General features: G+C 42.8%; 2 protein-coding genes across 6 annotated transcripts in view; both read left to right on the forward strand.

The window, feature by feature from the left end:
* The window catches only part of nars2 (asparaginyl-tRNA synthetase 2, mitochondrial), a 147,119-nt gene that overhangs the window by 92,724 nt on the left and 41,111 nt on the right, over nucleotides 1-13,284 (forward strand). For 4 of the 5 annotated variants that reach the window (XM_085998903.1, XM_085998904.1, XM_085998906.1 and 1 more), the window contains one exon: nucleotides 1,515-1,898. The exons of the other annotated variant lie outside the window; for it this stretch is intronic. In XM_085998903.1, the coding sequence (XP_085855029.1) occupies nucleotides 1,515-1,659 (145 nt within the window). In that variant the 3' untranslated portion in view covers nucleotides 1,660-1,898. Of the gene's footprint in view, nucleotides 1-1,514; nucleotides 1,899-13,284 lie in introns of those variants that run through there. 5 annotated transcript variants of the gene reach the window in all.
* gab2 (GRB2-associated binding protein 2) overlaps nucleotides 10,704-13,284 on the forward strand; it is a 388,329-nt gene continuing 385,748 nt past the window's right edge. The window contains exon 1 of the mRNA XM_085998902.1: nucleotides 10,704-11,746. Coding sequence (XP_085855028.1) covers nucleotides 11,675-11,746 — 72 coding nt within the window. The 5' untranslated portion in view covers nucleotides 10,704-11,674. The remainder of the gene's footprint in view (nucleotides 11,747-13,284) is intronic.

Below are 13,284 nucleotides of genomic sequence, written 5' to 3' on the forward strand. Positions count from 1 at the left end.
GATATTCTCATTCCCATAAAATGACTTGCCAGTTCCCATCCCATTTTTTGTCATTTCCACCCACCCCCCACTCCTCCAATCCCAGCACAGTCCCTATCTCTGCTCCTTTAAGCCAGAGGGCTGAAAATTCAAGTGCACCTAGAGAATAACTGGTCCAGTCATTCATTGCCAGATTTGGCTCAATCATGCGAAGCATCACCATGCCTTGCTCTTCGTGAAATCGTCCTCTTCTCCGTGAAATCTTCCTCCTATATCATGGGGGGCAAAGCTAACCTTTCGGTCAAAGGCACCTTTTCTCCATGACAAAAATCCTCCTCGCACCCCTTTCCTCCACTCTCATCTCCAATACCAAATGTGACAAGTTCATGAAGTTCTTCATCTCAAGATTGAGACTATCTGACCAGCTACCTCTACACTACCTCCTCTTCTCCCCCAGTTTTGCATCTACTTTAGCTTTGATCCTCCTTCACTTTGCAGTTTCTCTCCCATCTCCCTCCCTACATTCTCCAAGCTTATCTCTTCCAAGAAAGCGGCCTCTTACTCCCTCAATCCCATTCCCACTGAAGTCTCGACCATTGAGCTACCCTTTCTGGCCCCCATGCTAGCTGACATTGTTAATGGATCCTTTGCTCAGGCACTTTTGCTTTCATTTTCAGCCCTGGCAAAGCTCCACACCCTGGCCACTGCGTCCTTCTCCCTCCGTAGCCATTTGCTCAGGCTGACCACATTAAACCTTGGTGTCCTGTCCATCTGAGCTTCAACCCACACATGTTATCCATCATTAAGATCACTTAATTCCACTATCGCATCATTGAGTGGCTCGGTGTCTGTTTCTTTCTTTTCTTTATTTCATCTATTTTACTCCACCCTCTCAAGATGGTTTTCTGCGTGTAGCTCTGCGATAAGTGCTTAATCCACTCTCATTAATTTGATATCTCCATGGGTTATGATAGTAATTTGTGTGGCCAATGGGCTAATGTACTATGTAGAGAATCATTTTCATAGTGGTCTTGCTCTACATTAAATCCTTGTTTGTAGTAGTCTAACTTCACTAGTATCTACAGTTGCTTGCACGCTATTATAAAAGGAATAGATTAGACCAGATTCAAACAAGCATATAAATCCTTAACCCGCACCATGTTGCATTGATGCAAGCACAGCCCATAAATAGGTGACCTTAATTCACTTTCTCTAGTTTGTATTTTCACGGCCCAACTAAATAAATAAATTGTCTATGTATGGTGCACATCAGTAGCTTTCTGTACAAGATACTTTTATGTGAATAGTAAGACAATATTGTACAATGAATGCTGCAAAATGTACTTCAAAAATAAATGCATAAGTGTAATTTAATTTAAAAATCTTTGATCAAGCCATAACCTCACCAAGCAGATTTCTTGACAAACTGGATATGTCCCTATTGCATCCAACTCTGAACTGTAATTGACACACTGCAGTTAGATCGCAGAATGTACGTACTGCTTCTGCTTTTTAAATTAACTCATCTCTTGTAGGTATGAGGAACTTCGTCAGTTTGGATCAGTGCCACATGGAGGATTTGGATTGGGATTCGAGCGATATTTGCAGTGTATCTTGGGTATTGAGAACATTAAAGATGTTATTCCGTTTCCAAGGTTTTCTCACTCTTGCTTTTTATAGTAACCTTAGAGGAATAAATCATGTTTTACGCTAAACAATTTTTTTTTATTTCAAGAAATATTGAACCTTGCAAACTTGCCTAATTGACAGTATTTTCTTGAACCGTGTAGTATTTTAATTAGTTCTTAAACATTGGCATACAAAATGGATATTTCTGTTGTGATTTGTATTCAGAAATGAGGAATCTGAGGAATCATTGTAATTTGAAACAATGTCAAAATAAAAAGCATTTAAATGAAGTGAAACTGAAAATTCAAACATTTTGTGGCAGTAGTTATTGTACTCATTTCTGATAAATGCTGGAGAAACATTCCCACGATGCATCCTGTTTTTATATAACAAGAGACTAACTGCCTGAGCACCTTCACCATGGTTTTGTAGATTACTTCAGGTTTGGTAATCTTTGTTCTCAATTAGTAAATACCTTGGGTAGTAAGAGAAATTCACTTTTTTCTCTCTCATCTTTTCCTTTCAGCAAGGCCATGCTCAGATTAGTGATGTTCATTTTGTATAGTGTAGTTGTGGGCCTTATTGTAGTAGCATAAATGGTAATTGCATCAAATTATGCTTAAATGAACTGTATTAACATATCTGTTCAGATATTACGAGTTTGTTATACTATTTAACACTTAATTTTTCATTTCATGCTTTGTTAGTATAGGTTTACTTACACCGTGGTCCTTTTATACCAATTGGATTTATTCTATGTGTAAAATAAGGGTGCAGATTCTACATAAAGCAAATTACAGCAGTATTTCATTCCAAGCAAGAGTAGTGGAAGCATTATTTCTGTTAATGTGAGTTTTTGGTCTAAGATTTAAAATTGTGGCAACAACAGCTACATATAATAAAGTGTACCAAGATGCTTCAGCGAAAGAAATGGATGTCTGGCAGAGTAGGACAAGAATTGGGGGAAGTGATGCAAAACATTGTCAAAAATGTAGGATTTGAAGAGGCTTTTGAAGGAGGGAGGATAAGAAACAAGGTGAAAAGGTTTAGCGAGTGCATTCCAGAATGTGAGACCAAAATAACTGACGACTGTACCACCAAAGGTGAAGTAGAGGGAGGGGGAATGCAAAGGAGGCCGGAGTCAACCGAGCAGACAGTGAATGGGGCTGAAGGAGGTTACAGAGGCAGGGATGGGTGAGGTCATGAAGGATTTTTAAACGGGGACAATTTGAGTTGGAGTTCATGCAGGACATAACACTGATATCTGGCGAGGAGAGTGAGAGAGAAATGGAACCTGAAGTTCAGCCGGTGTTAACAGCCGAGGAAGGAATGGATAGGATGCAATAGGCAGTGAGGACTATTACATGACGCAGGCCCAAATAATGTATTTTTACTTTCATCAAGTATTGTTTCAACATTATGTAATGATCAACAGTACTATTAAAATTACTTTCTTATTAACGGAGATAGATCGTTTAAATCTACTGAAATCAGCATTTTATATCCGAAACTGTTCCAAGATTACATTTCCCAGTGCACTGTTGGGTAACTTAGTACAATACAACTGAGAGATTTATTAACCAAACCTTCTCTTGACCCAGTTCACTTATCAATATAAGCTGGATTTGTTTATCCAAAACAGTTTGCATGTATAGTTAACTGAAATTACTTCTGTAATATGTAAACTATATGACCATAAGGTGGCATTGTTTACTCTCAGCACCTGTCAAAATCCAACTGTAGCTCTCTGAAGTAATTTGAATGGGATAATTGTGGCAAATTGTTGTCTCACAGGCTTGATATATTTTATATTTTATTCTGTGCATCTTAAAGGTGACCAAATGCATATTAAATAAAACAAATGTAGCTCAACTGATGGTTCATTTGGCTGTGCAACATATAACTAACCCAGCGAGTTAGCTGCAGTAGATTGGGAAACTACATTAAAAGGTATGAAGGTAGAAAAGCAATGGCTAGCATTTAAAGAATTAATACACAGCTTACAACAAATATATATTCAGTTAAGGCACAAAAACCCCACAGGAAAAGTGGTCCAACCGTGGCTAAATAGAGAAGTTAAAGATAGTATTAGATCAAAGGAAGAGGCTTATAATGTTGCCAGAAAGATTAGTAAGCCTGAGGATTGGGAGGATTTTAGAATTCAGCAAAGGAGGACCAAGAAATTGATAAAGAAAGGGAAAATAGAATGAGAGTAAACTAGCGAGAGACATAAAAACAAACTGTAAAAGCTTCTATAGGTATGTAAAAAGGAAAAGATTAGCAAAAGTAAATGTGGGTCCCTTACAGGCTGAATTACAGGAGAAATTATAATGGGGAATAAGGAAATGGCAGAGAAATTAAACAAATACTTTGTGAAGACTTAAAAAAAAAAAGCCCTGGAAATCGTGGAGAACCAAGGCTCTAGAGAGTATGAGGAACTGAAAGAAATCAGTATTAGTAAAAATATTGTACTGGAGAAATTAATGGGACTGAAAGCCGATAAATCCCCTGAACCTGATGGCCTACATCTTAGGGTTTTGAAAGAGGTGGCTTTCCAAAATTCCATAGATTCTGGAACGGTTCCTGTGGATTGGAAGGTAGCAAATGTAACCCCACTATTTAAGAAAGGAGGGAGAGAGAAAATGGGGAACTACAGACCAGTTAGCCTGACATCCGTATTAGGGAAAATGCTAGAATCTATTACAGGAAACTTTGGTTTATCCAGAGGTTGTATGTCCGGAAACCTCGATCTACCGGCAGAAATCAGGAGCCGTTTTGTTAGGTTTTTTTTCTTCTCGTGGCTTTGTTTTCAACAGTCGGGCTCTGGAAAGTCTCTCTGAAGCTGTTGCTAAGCTACAGAGACGCTTCCAAGGTACGGGCTGACTGTTTACAAGCTGTTGCTAAGCAACAGTGTTTGTTGTCAGATACGGAGATGAAAACCTCTGTATGCTTCAACATTAACTTTGTATGTCCAGCAGTTTTGATAGATCGGCAACAGCTCGGTCCCGTCGGTGCCGGATATAACAAAGTTTCCTGTATTGAGAACATGGTAACAGGGCACTTAGAAAATAATAACAGGGTTGGGCAGAGTCAACACGTATTTATGAAAGGGAAATCGTGTTTCACAAATCTGTTAGTTTTTTGAGGTTGTAACTAGCAGAATAGATGAGGGGGAACCAGTGGATGTGGTGTATTTGGATTTTCAGAAGACATTCGATAAGGTGCCACACAAGAGGTTATTAAACAAAATTAGGGCTCATGGGATTGGGGGTAATATACTAGCATGGATTGAGGATTGGTTAACGGACAAAAAATAGAGTGTAGGAATAAACGGGTCATTTTCGGGTTGGCAGGCTGTAACTAGTGGGGTACCGCAAAGATCAGTGCTTAGGCCTCAGCTATTCACAATCTACATCAGTGATTTGGATGAGAGGACCAAATGTAATATATCCAAGTTTGCTGATGATACAAAGCTGGGTGGGAATGTAAGTTGTGAGAAGGATGCAAGGAGGCTTCAAGGAGATATAGACAGGCTAAGTGAGTGGGCAAGAACATGGCAAATGGGATATAATGTGGAGAAATGTGAAGTTATCCACTTTGGTAGGAAAAATAGGAAAGCAGAGTATTTTTTAAATGGTGAGAGATTGGGAAATGTTGGTGTTCAGAGGGACCGGGGTGTCCTTGTACACGAATCACTGAAAGTTAACATGCAGGTACAGCGAGCAATTAGGAAAGCAAATGGGATGTTGGCCTTTATTACAAGAAAATTTGAGTATAAGAGTAAAGACGTCTTGCTGCAATTATATAGGGCCCTGGTGAGACCACACCTGGAGTATTGTGTACAGTTTTGGTCTACTTACCTAAGGAAAGATATATTTGCCATAGAGGGAGTGCAACAAAGGTTCACCAGACTGGTTCCTGGGATGTGGGGATTGTCCTATGAGGAGAGATTAAGTAGACTAGGCCTATATTTTCTAGAGTTTAGAAGAATGAGAGGTGATCTCATTGAAACATACCAAAATCTCACAGGGCTTAACAGGGTAGATGTAGGGAGGATGTTTATCCTGGCTAGGGAGTCTAGAAGCAGGGGTCAGAGTCTCAGAATAAGGGGTCGGCCATTTAGGACTGAGATGAAGAGAGATTTCTTCACTCAGAGGGTGTTGAATCTTTGGAATTCTTTACCCCAGAGGGCTGTGGAGGCTCAGTCGTTGAGTATATTCAAGACCGAGATCGATAGATTTTTGAAAATTAAGGGAATCGAGGGATATGGGGATAGTGCAGGAAAGTGGAGATGAGGTAGAAGATCAGCCATGATCTTATTGAATGGCGGAGCAGGCTCGAAGGGACAAATGACCTGCTCCTGCTCCTATTTCTTACGTTCTGGTTTGTGCAAAGTTAGTTGATCTCAGACAGGGTGGCAGTGGGCACATCTCTTGTGGCCTTGCCTTTTTATGGGTTAAGGAGGAGGCAAGTCAGCCAGAGTTCCTGCTCCTGGCCACTATTGAGTGACCTCTCTTGGAAAGTGCACAAGTGAACATTTAGGTGAGGATGGGGCTCAGCTGCGATCCACCTTCTAGCCAACACATGAAGAATGGCTACTTGCGAAAGGTACCAGAGTAACTGGTAGCTGTAAAATCATACCATAGAAGGAGATGATGTCTTCAGGAAAGGGGTTGGGAGGGAATGTGAAAAATATTGGCCCAGAAATTCAGGTCGGGGGCTTCCCGCGGCTGCAAGCCCCCGACCTGCACTTGCGCGACGGCAGTTGAGCTGTAGGGCCCCGTGGAATCCCGCTCCGGGGCCTGGCCCAGCTGCCGGCGCGCTGTGCTTGTGTGTCCCAGGGGCGTAGTTAGTGCGATGCGTCCCCTGGGATCACATGAGCCATGGGCAGCCAATCGGAGGAGGGAAAAGCCCATTCATAAGATTGACAGGAAGACCTGTCTAAACTTATGAATACTACGGGCCTCAAAATAGCATTAAACCTTCAAATAAATGTTTTTAAAAATCACACTTTTTCAATAAACTACAAATTACATTAAATAACTATTTTAAACAATAAATTTTTGGAAAAAATAATTTTATAAAAAAACGGGGCTAAAAATAAACTTATCTTGCTTTAAGGTATTTAAAAATAATAAACCTGTGGAAAAAATGTTTTAATTTTAATTAATTGACCACTTACCTTGTAAAAAGCAGGCCTTACGCCTGCTTTTTAAATGTGTAAATCCTGCAGGCTTAACCTCGCGTGAAAACCTGCAAAAAAAAACCTAAGTTCAAAGCGCACGTGCAGCCTCCCCTGCGCGCGCGTTCGACCTCTGAACCCCTTCATTCAGAGGATCGGAAGTGCCGGTTTCCCGCGCATGCGCAGTGCATGCAGGAAACCCGCACTTCCATTCGGCCTACGGGTGAGTACCCCGTGCGTACTCACCTGTGGAGAGCCAAATTTCTGGGCCATTGTCAATAAAAAATTGTCTATTTGATATTTTAGCATTTGTGCAATACATGTGGACACAAGAATCCTCAAGTGACATTTCTTGTCCCAGCAACTGAAATATTTTTATACAGTTGAGACAAAAGTTCAGTTGATATGGTTCATTTAACCAAGGTTGGATAAGACTAGGCACAAAAGACTGGATTTTCCCCCACGATTAGGTCACCACCGGGACTACCTGCTGGAGTGACTCCCAACCATTTTCCAAAGGAAGCCTTTATTAAATATTCAGGGCAGTTCCCCCGAACTTGCCATTTCTCTGACTCTAGCCTCCTGTGTATGGCCACATTCCACCCTTAAACCTCTAACCTCTCTGCCTTTTCATCTGTCTCTCCCCTCCTTTAAGACCCTCCTTAAATCCCACCTCTTTGACCAAGTTTTAGATTACCCCATCTAATCTCTCTTCCTTTAGCTCAATGTCCATTTTTATTTTCCTTATGCCTATGTGAAGCTTCTTGGGATGGTTTCTACCTTAAATATGCTATATAAAAACTTCTGGATGTTTCCTTTAGGGAGAGGGAGGAGGAATATGTGTTGCAGCTTAAGGAATATGCCAGCATTTCTTGTCAACAACATGTTTTCATCAATGCACTGTCTCAGGTCAGTGGTTCTTCTCTTCCCACCACCCCCCCGCCCCCAGATTTACACTGATTCTTTAGTCAGTTTTTTTTGGAAATGTGGCAAAGGAAAACCCTTCTTTTGGCACTGAGGAAAGGAGGTCCACTAATTGCAGGCTGAGTGGAAGGAGGTGATCTTGGCAGGGAGTGCCACATCCAGAAAACTCTGCATAGTTACGCAAATATTGCAAGATGTTCACTAACCACACCAGGTTAACCAAGATAAGAGGAGGCAGTCAATACTTGCACCAATGAAATGTTAGAAGCATGTTTCAATGTGAAAAGTAGCACATTGTTTTCCAAGAGGGAGCCTTGGTAGCTGTGGAGCAGAGCTACATGTCAGTAGATGTACTTGCCAAGGGTTGGGGGGGGGGGGGGGGGCAAGATGTCAGGACTGATGGCTGGTTTCTTTGTATACATTTTTTTAAACAATCGGGATTTAAAATTTGTGTTGGTCCTGTATGCATTCAATCACTTGTGTATAAACCTTTACCAATGTCCAATTTGTTACCTTTTTATGTATTTTACTCCAATAACCACCTGTACAAATGTGGTTCTAAGCTATTTTAATCAATTGTGACTTTATATTGGAATTTGTTATATTCTATACTCATTTTTAGTTGTATTTCTTGTAGTGGCAGAAATATAACATGGAAGTTCTCATTTAAAACAGTGATCTATTTACTGATTATATCTAGTGTTCTCTTGGGGGTGGGGGGGAGAACCAGGACAGTCCAAATGAGTGTAGAATTACATAGAATGCACAGTACAGAAACAGGCCATTCAGTCCAACTGGTCTGTGCTGGTGTTTATGCTCCACACAAGCCTCCTCCCACCTTACTTCATCTAGATTTCCATTGAGGAGGAGCAAGCAAAATCTAGGTTTAAAGGTGAGAGCTGATCTTAGAGGTATATACGATAGGGGAATGGAAAATGTTAGTCCAGAATGTTTAAAGAGTGTGAATAGGAAAAGGGGACATCAATTCAAGCTCGTAAGGTAAATTTAGGACTAATGTCAAGAACTTATTCACACAAAGAATGAGGAATGATGGAGATGACAACCCTGAAATCTTATGAACTTCTCTTGTTAGGCAGTCACTTGGAACCGAGGATGACTTGCTTCCACACTAAAAATGAGTTCTCAGGTGACTGATGAGTCCAATGCGGGACCTACAGTCTCTGTCACAGGTGGGGCAGATGATGGTTGAAGGGGCGGGTGGGTGGGGTGCTTGGGTTGACGTGCGCTCCTTCCGCTGTTTGCGCTTGGCTTCCGCTTGTTCCCGGCGAAGAGACTCGGTGTTCGGCGCCTTCCCGATGCTTCTCCTCCACTTTGTGCAGTCTTGGGCCAGGGATTCCCAGGTGTCGGTGGGGATGTTGCACTTTTTCAAGGAGGCTTTGAGGGTGTCCTTGAAGTGTTTCCTCTGCCCACCTGGAGCTCTCTTGCCGTGTCGGAGCTCTGAGTAGAGCGCTTGTTTTTGGAGTCTCGTATCGGGCATGCGGACGATGTGGCCCGTCCATCGGAGCTGATCGAGCGTGGTCAAAGCTTCGATGCTGGGGATGTTGGCCTGAGCGAGAACACTGACGTTGGTGCGCCTATCCTGCCAATGGATTTTCAGGATCTTGCGGAGGCAGCGTTGGTGGTACCTCTCCAGTGCTTTGAGGTGCCTGCTGTACATAGTCCATGTCTCTGAAGTATACAGGAGGGCGGGTATCACTACTGCTCTGTAGACCATGAGCTTGGTGCCGGGTTTGAAGTCCTGGGCTTCAAACACTCTCTTGCTCAAGCGACCGAAGGCTGCACTGGCACACTGAAGGCAGTGTTGGACATCGACGTCTGTCCTTGTTGACAGTAGGCTCCCGAGGTATGGAAAGTGGCCCACGTTGTCCAAGGCCTCGTCATAGATTTTAATAATCGGGGAGCAGTACTGTGTGGCGGGGGCAGGTTGGTAGAGGACCTTTGTCTTACGGATGTTTAGTGTAAGGCCTATGTTCTTGTACGCTTTGGTGAAGGTGTTGACGATGGTTTGGAGTTCAGCCTCGAGTGTGCGCAGACGCAAGCGTCGTCTGCATACTGTAATTCGATGACAAGAGGATAGGACGACCTTGGATCTGGACTGGAGGTTGAACAGTTTCCTGTTTGTTCTATATATTAGCTCCACTCCAGCGGGGAGCCTACTGAGGGTGAGATGGAGCATTGTAGCCAGGAAGGTCGAGAAGACCGTTGGTGCGATGACACAGCCTTGCTTGACCCTAATCCGTATGTGAATTGGGTCTGTGGTGGATCCGTTGGTCAGGATCATGGCTTGCATGTCGTTGTGACGCAGGCGGAGGATGGTGACAAACTTTTGAGGGCAGCCGAATTTGAGGAGGACACTCCATAAACCTTGAAATCTTATGAACAGTTCGATGCTGAAATGGGAGCTTGGGATTTCTCGGAATGCATAAATTCATTTTACATTTGAACTGTCTGAAAATTTGTGAAAAGGGACAGCTTTGATATTCCAAAATTAACTATAGACAGAGTCCTGGAGTTTCTGCTCAATTGCCTTGGTTTTTTCAGCACAGTTCCCCCGATAACGGAGAAACCGGTGCAGAAGATCGTGGAACTTCAAACGCAAATTGCGTCCAGCACAACTCAAGTTTCCACGATCTTTTGTGCTACTTTAATAGCCACCACTCTAAATATGTGCTCTTGCTCCTTTATGATGATTGGCCACTAGGGTGGGGTACCAGACAGTAGCTGGTGCTCATCACTGTTCTTAGAGTAGAAACCTGTGGTGAGCAGGGGGGGAGATTTTTTGGGGATCTTCCTATTAGAAAAGTTTCATCCTTTCGAGCTGGGTATCTGCGTTACAGCTCGATCTGGCTACAGGAGCCGTTTTTAAAATAACAGAAAACGCTGGAAAAACTCAGCAGGCCAGGCAACATCCGTGGAGAGAGAGAGTCAACGTTTCAGGTGGAAACCCTTCTATTTCTCTCTCCATGGATGTTGCCTGGCCTGCTGAGTTTTTCCAGCGTTTTCTGTTGTTATTTCGGATTTCCAGCATCCGCAGTATTTTGCTATCGTATTACCGTTTTTAAAATGTTCTGCAGGAACAGTGTCTTTATTACATAATCAGATCATGGAACAAGTCTGTCACAGCTCTGTTTACAACCCTAGTTCTCTATCCCAACACTCAATTTCAGCTGACAACGCCCCTTTAAAGGTTAACCTTACACCAGGGAGGGATGTGTAGTATTAACAATATCATTCTGTGATGCTGACTAAATTGGAAATTGCCAGGCTACACAATGAACCTTTTGGGTATTGTACTCAACCACGAATGGTTACTCAGTTAAACGTTACAGGTTACTAGATCTTTGTTTTAGTTTGACGATCTCATTGTCCGCATGATTGAAATGTCAATGGGATTAATAAATTAAGTCACCTCATGCAGTAGCTAAGTGCCGTTGAATCGGATGCTCGATTCGTTGTGTGGCGGTCTCCCTATCCGCCAGTCTCTTGTCGGATCCTCCCACCCGCACATCTCCCACTCCCACCGCCCCTTTGCTCCTCGCCATTTGCGCCGTAGCCAGTCCCAACCTGGGGTTTGGCTTTCCAAAAACAAGCAAGATAACCCTATTCCAAGTTTTTTTTTAAATCACAATCCGTTTTAATTATTAAATATATATAATGGAAATGTTTTATTTCGCCGTTTTGAAAAGAGGCGCTCGCCTTTAAGAGCGGGTGTGGGCGGGGCGCGGCGCGATTCGAAACAACAGCTCTGGTCGCTACTTCCTACATGAGCCCCGGCAGCTGGTGTCGGAACTTCAGGGCTCGCAGTGACTGGTGGTGCTTGTGGTTGCGATTTCACGGAATATCTACCGGCTCCTTTTGCAGGACAACTTGAAACGGGGAAATTGCCAACGTATCACTGAATGTGACTGCACTGTCCTTGTAATATAAACAGTGGGCAGGATGAGCGGCGGAGAGGTAGTTTGCTGCGGCTGGTTAAGAAAATCGCCACCAGAAAAGAAGTTGAGGCGCTATGTAAGTAAGAATGGTTTATGAAGTGTGTTTCTAAACGGTGGCAGTTTCAGAAAATTAATACATCAGCGCCAGGTGTCCTCGCCCTTTAATGTAGACCGCCTGGCATCCGATCAAACAGGAGCAAGTTTCATAAAGCCAGTACAGCATTGGTATCTAGGGACTAACTGCATGCAGTTAGCAACAGAAAGACCAACTAACATTTGTTTTAGTTCCTGAACATAACATTATTGGGGAAACACTGTCGCGATTCTCAGTATATGGCTTAGGCTGCACTCTACCAAAGGTAAATAACAAAATCGAGACTCATTTAGGCCAGCTTTTTCAAGAATTACTGCTTTCGAAATTAAAAACTGTATGAAAACACCTAGTTATTCTCCAGCTAAGCTGTCGCACTTCACTGGTAAGGGAGTTAATATAGAAAGTCCGAGTGTCTGAATAATGTGGACTTGAGGTTTGAACTATGGTAATTTGGGACTTTTCAACACTATTAGGATATGGACACGTGTTTTATTTCAAGTGTTAAATGTTACGATAAAGCTGTAGGATGGAATGATTTCCTTCTAGCTGCTGGAAGCCTCCGGTTGATGCAGGTCTCCAATGTTTTGTGGGCATTGATGCTAATTTCCCTTCTTGGGAAGGTGACCGTTCATTGCAGTGAAATTAAAAACGATCGTTGACGCTTAAGTCTGTCTGCGAGATTCATTCCAAAACGCACATACTGGAAAACTCCAAGACCGTTATCCAGGAAATGAGGAGAATGTTATCCTAATAGTGCGTTCCTGACGTTATTTTTCACTTGGCTTATTTTTTTAAAAACACTCCCATTGCCTGTGATGGGGCGATAGCTTATTTTTGCATCTGAGCTATATTAACTGTCCCCATGCAATGTTTCCTCTGCTGCAGCTAGTCACCCTGATGTTATGCAGTGTTTGGTTTATTCGGATTGCAGTTTCTATCACGTGCCGTGCTTCGGGACCCTGTCTCCCTTGGCAATACTTCCTTGTTGTATAGCTTTTAACGTAATTTGGCCTCATTCTTTAACCGTTTCAACTTTTTTTTGTTTTGGCTGCGTTCCCTCCCCAGGATTGCAGTGCATCTCACCAACCCCTCTCTCTAACGCCCTCCTTGTCCCAACAACTCTACCTCAACCACTTATCCGTGGCCGGAATGAAATAGAAGAGTCGAATGTACCCTTGAAACCTGCTCTGTATGAAAGGTAGTTTCTAATAATCACACTTCTGCCTGCCATAGTACCATCGAATTTCAAATAAATGTGCAGATACTCCCAAGGTTTATTTCAAAATAAACCTGATGTGGGCAGTGTGGTGACACCAAGCACTGCCACATAGTGGCAGAATATGGGGTTGGATCTGCAATCCCTCACAAACTGAGTTTACTGATCTGTCATGCTATTGGGTATGCCAAGCAGAAACCAGGGTATTTACCCCACAGGGCCTTGAAGTAAGACTGAAGGGAGGCATGCTGGCCATTCTTGCACGCCTCCTGGTGACTGATTATAGAGCAGCATTGGCAGAGTC

This window comes from Somniosus microcephalus, chromosome 10 (genome assembly GCF_052327205.1).
Source record: "Somniosus microcephalus isolate GS21.2 chromosome 10, FLI_Smic_1.0, whole genome shotgun sequence".
Classification (NCBI taxonomy): domain Eukaryota; kingdom Metazoa; phylum Chordata; class Chondrichthyes; order Squaliformes; family Somniosidae; genus Somniosus; species Somniosus microcephalus.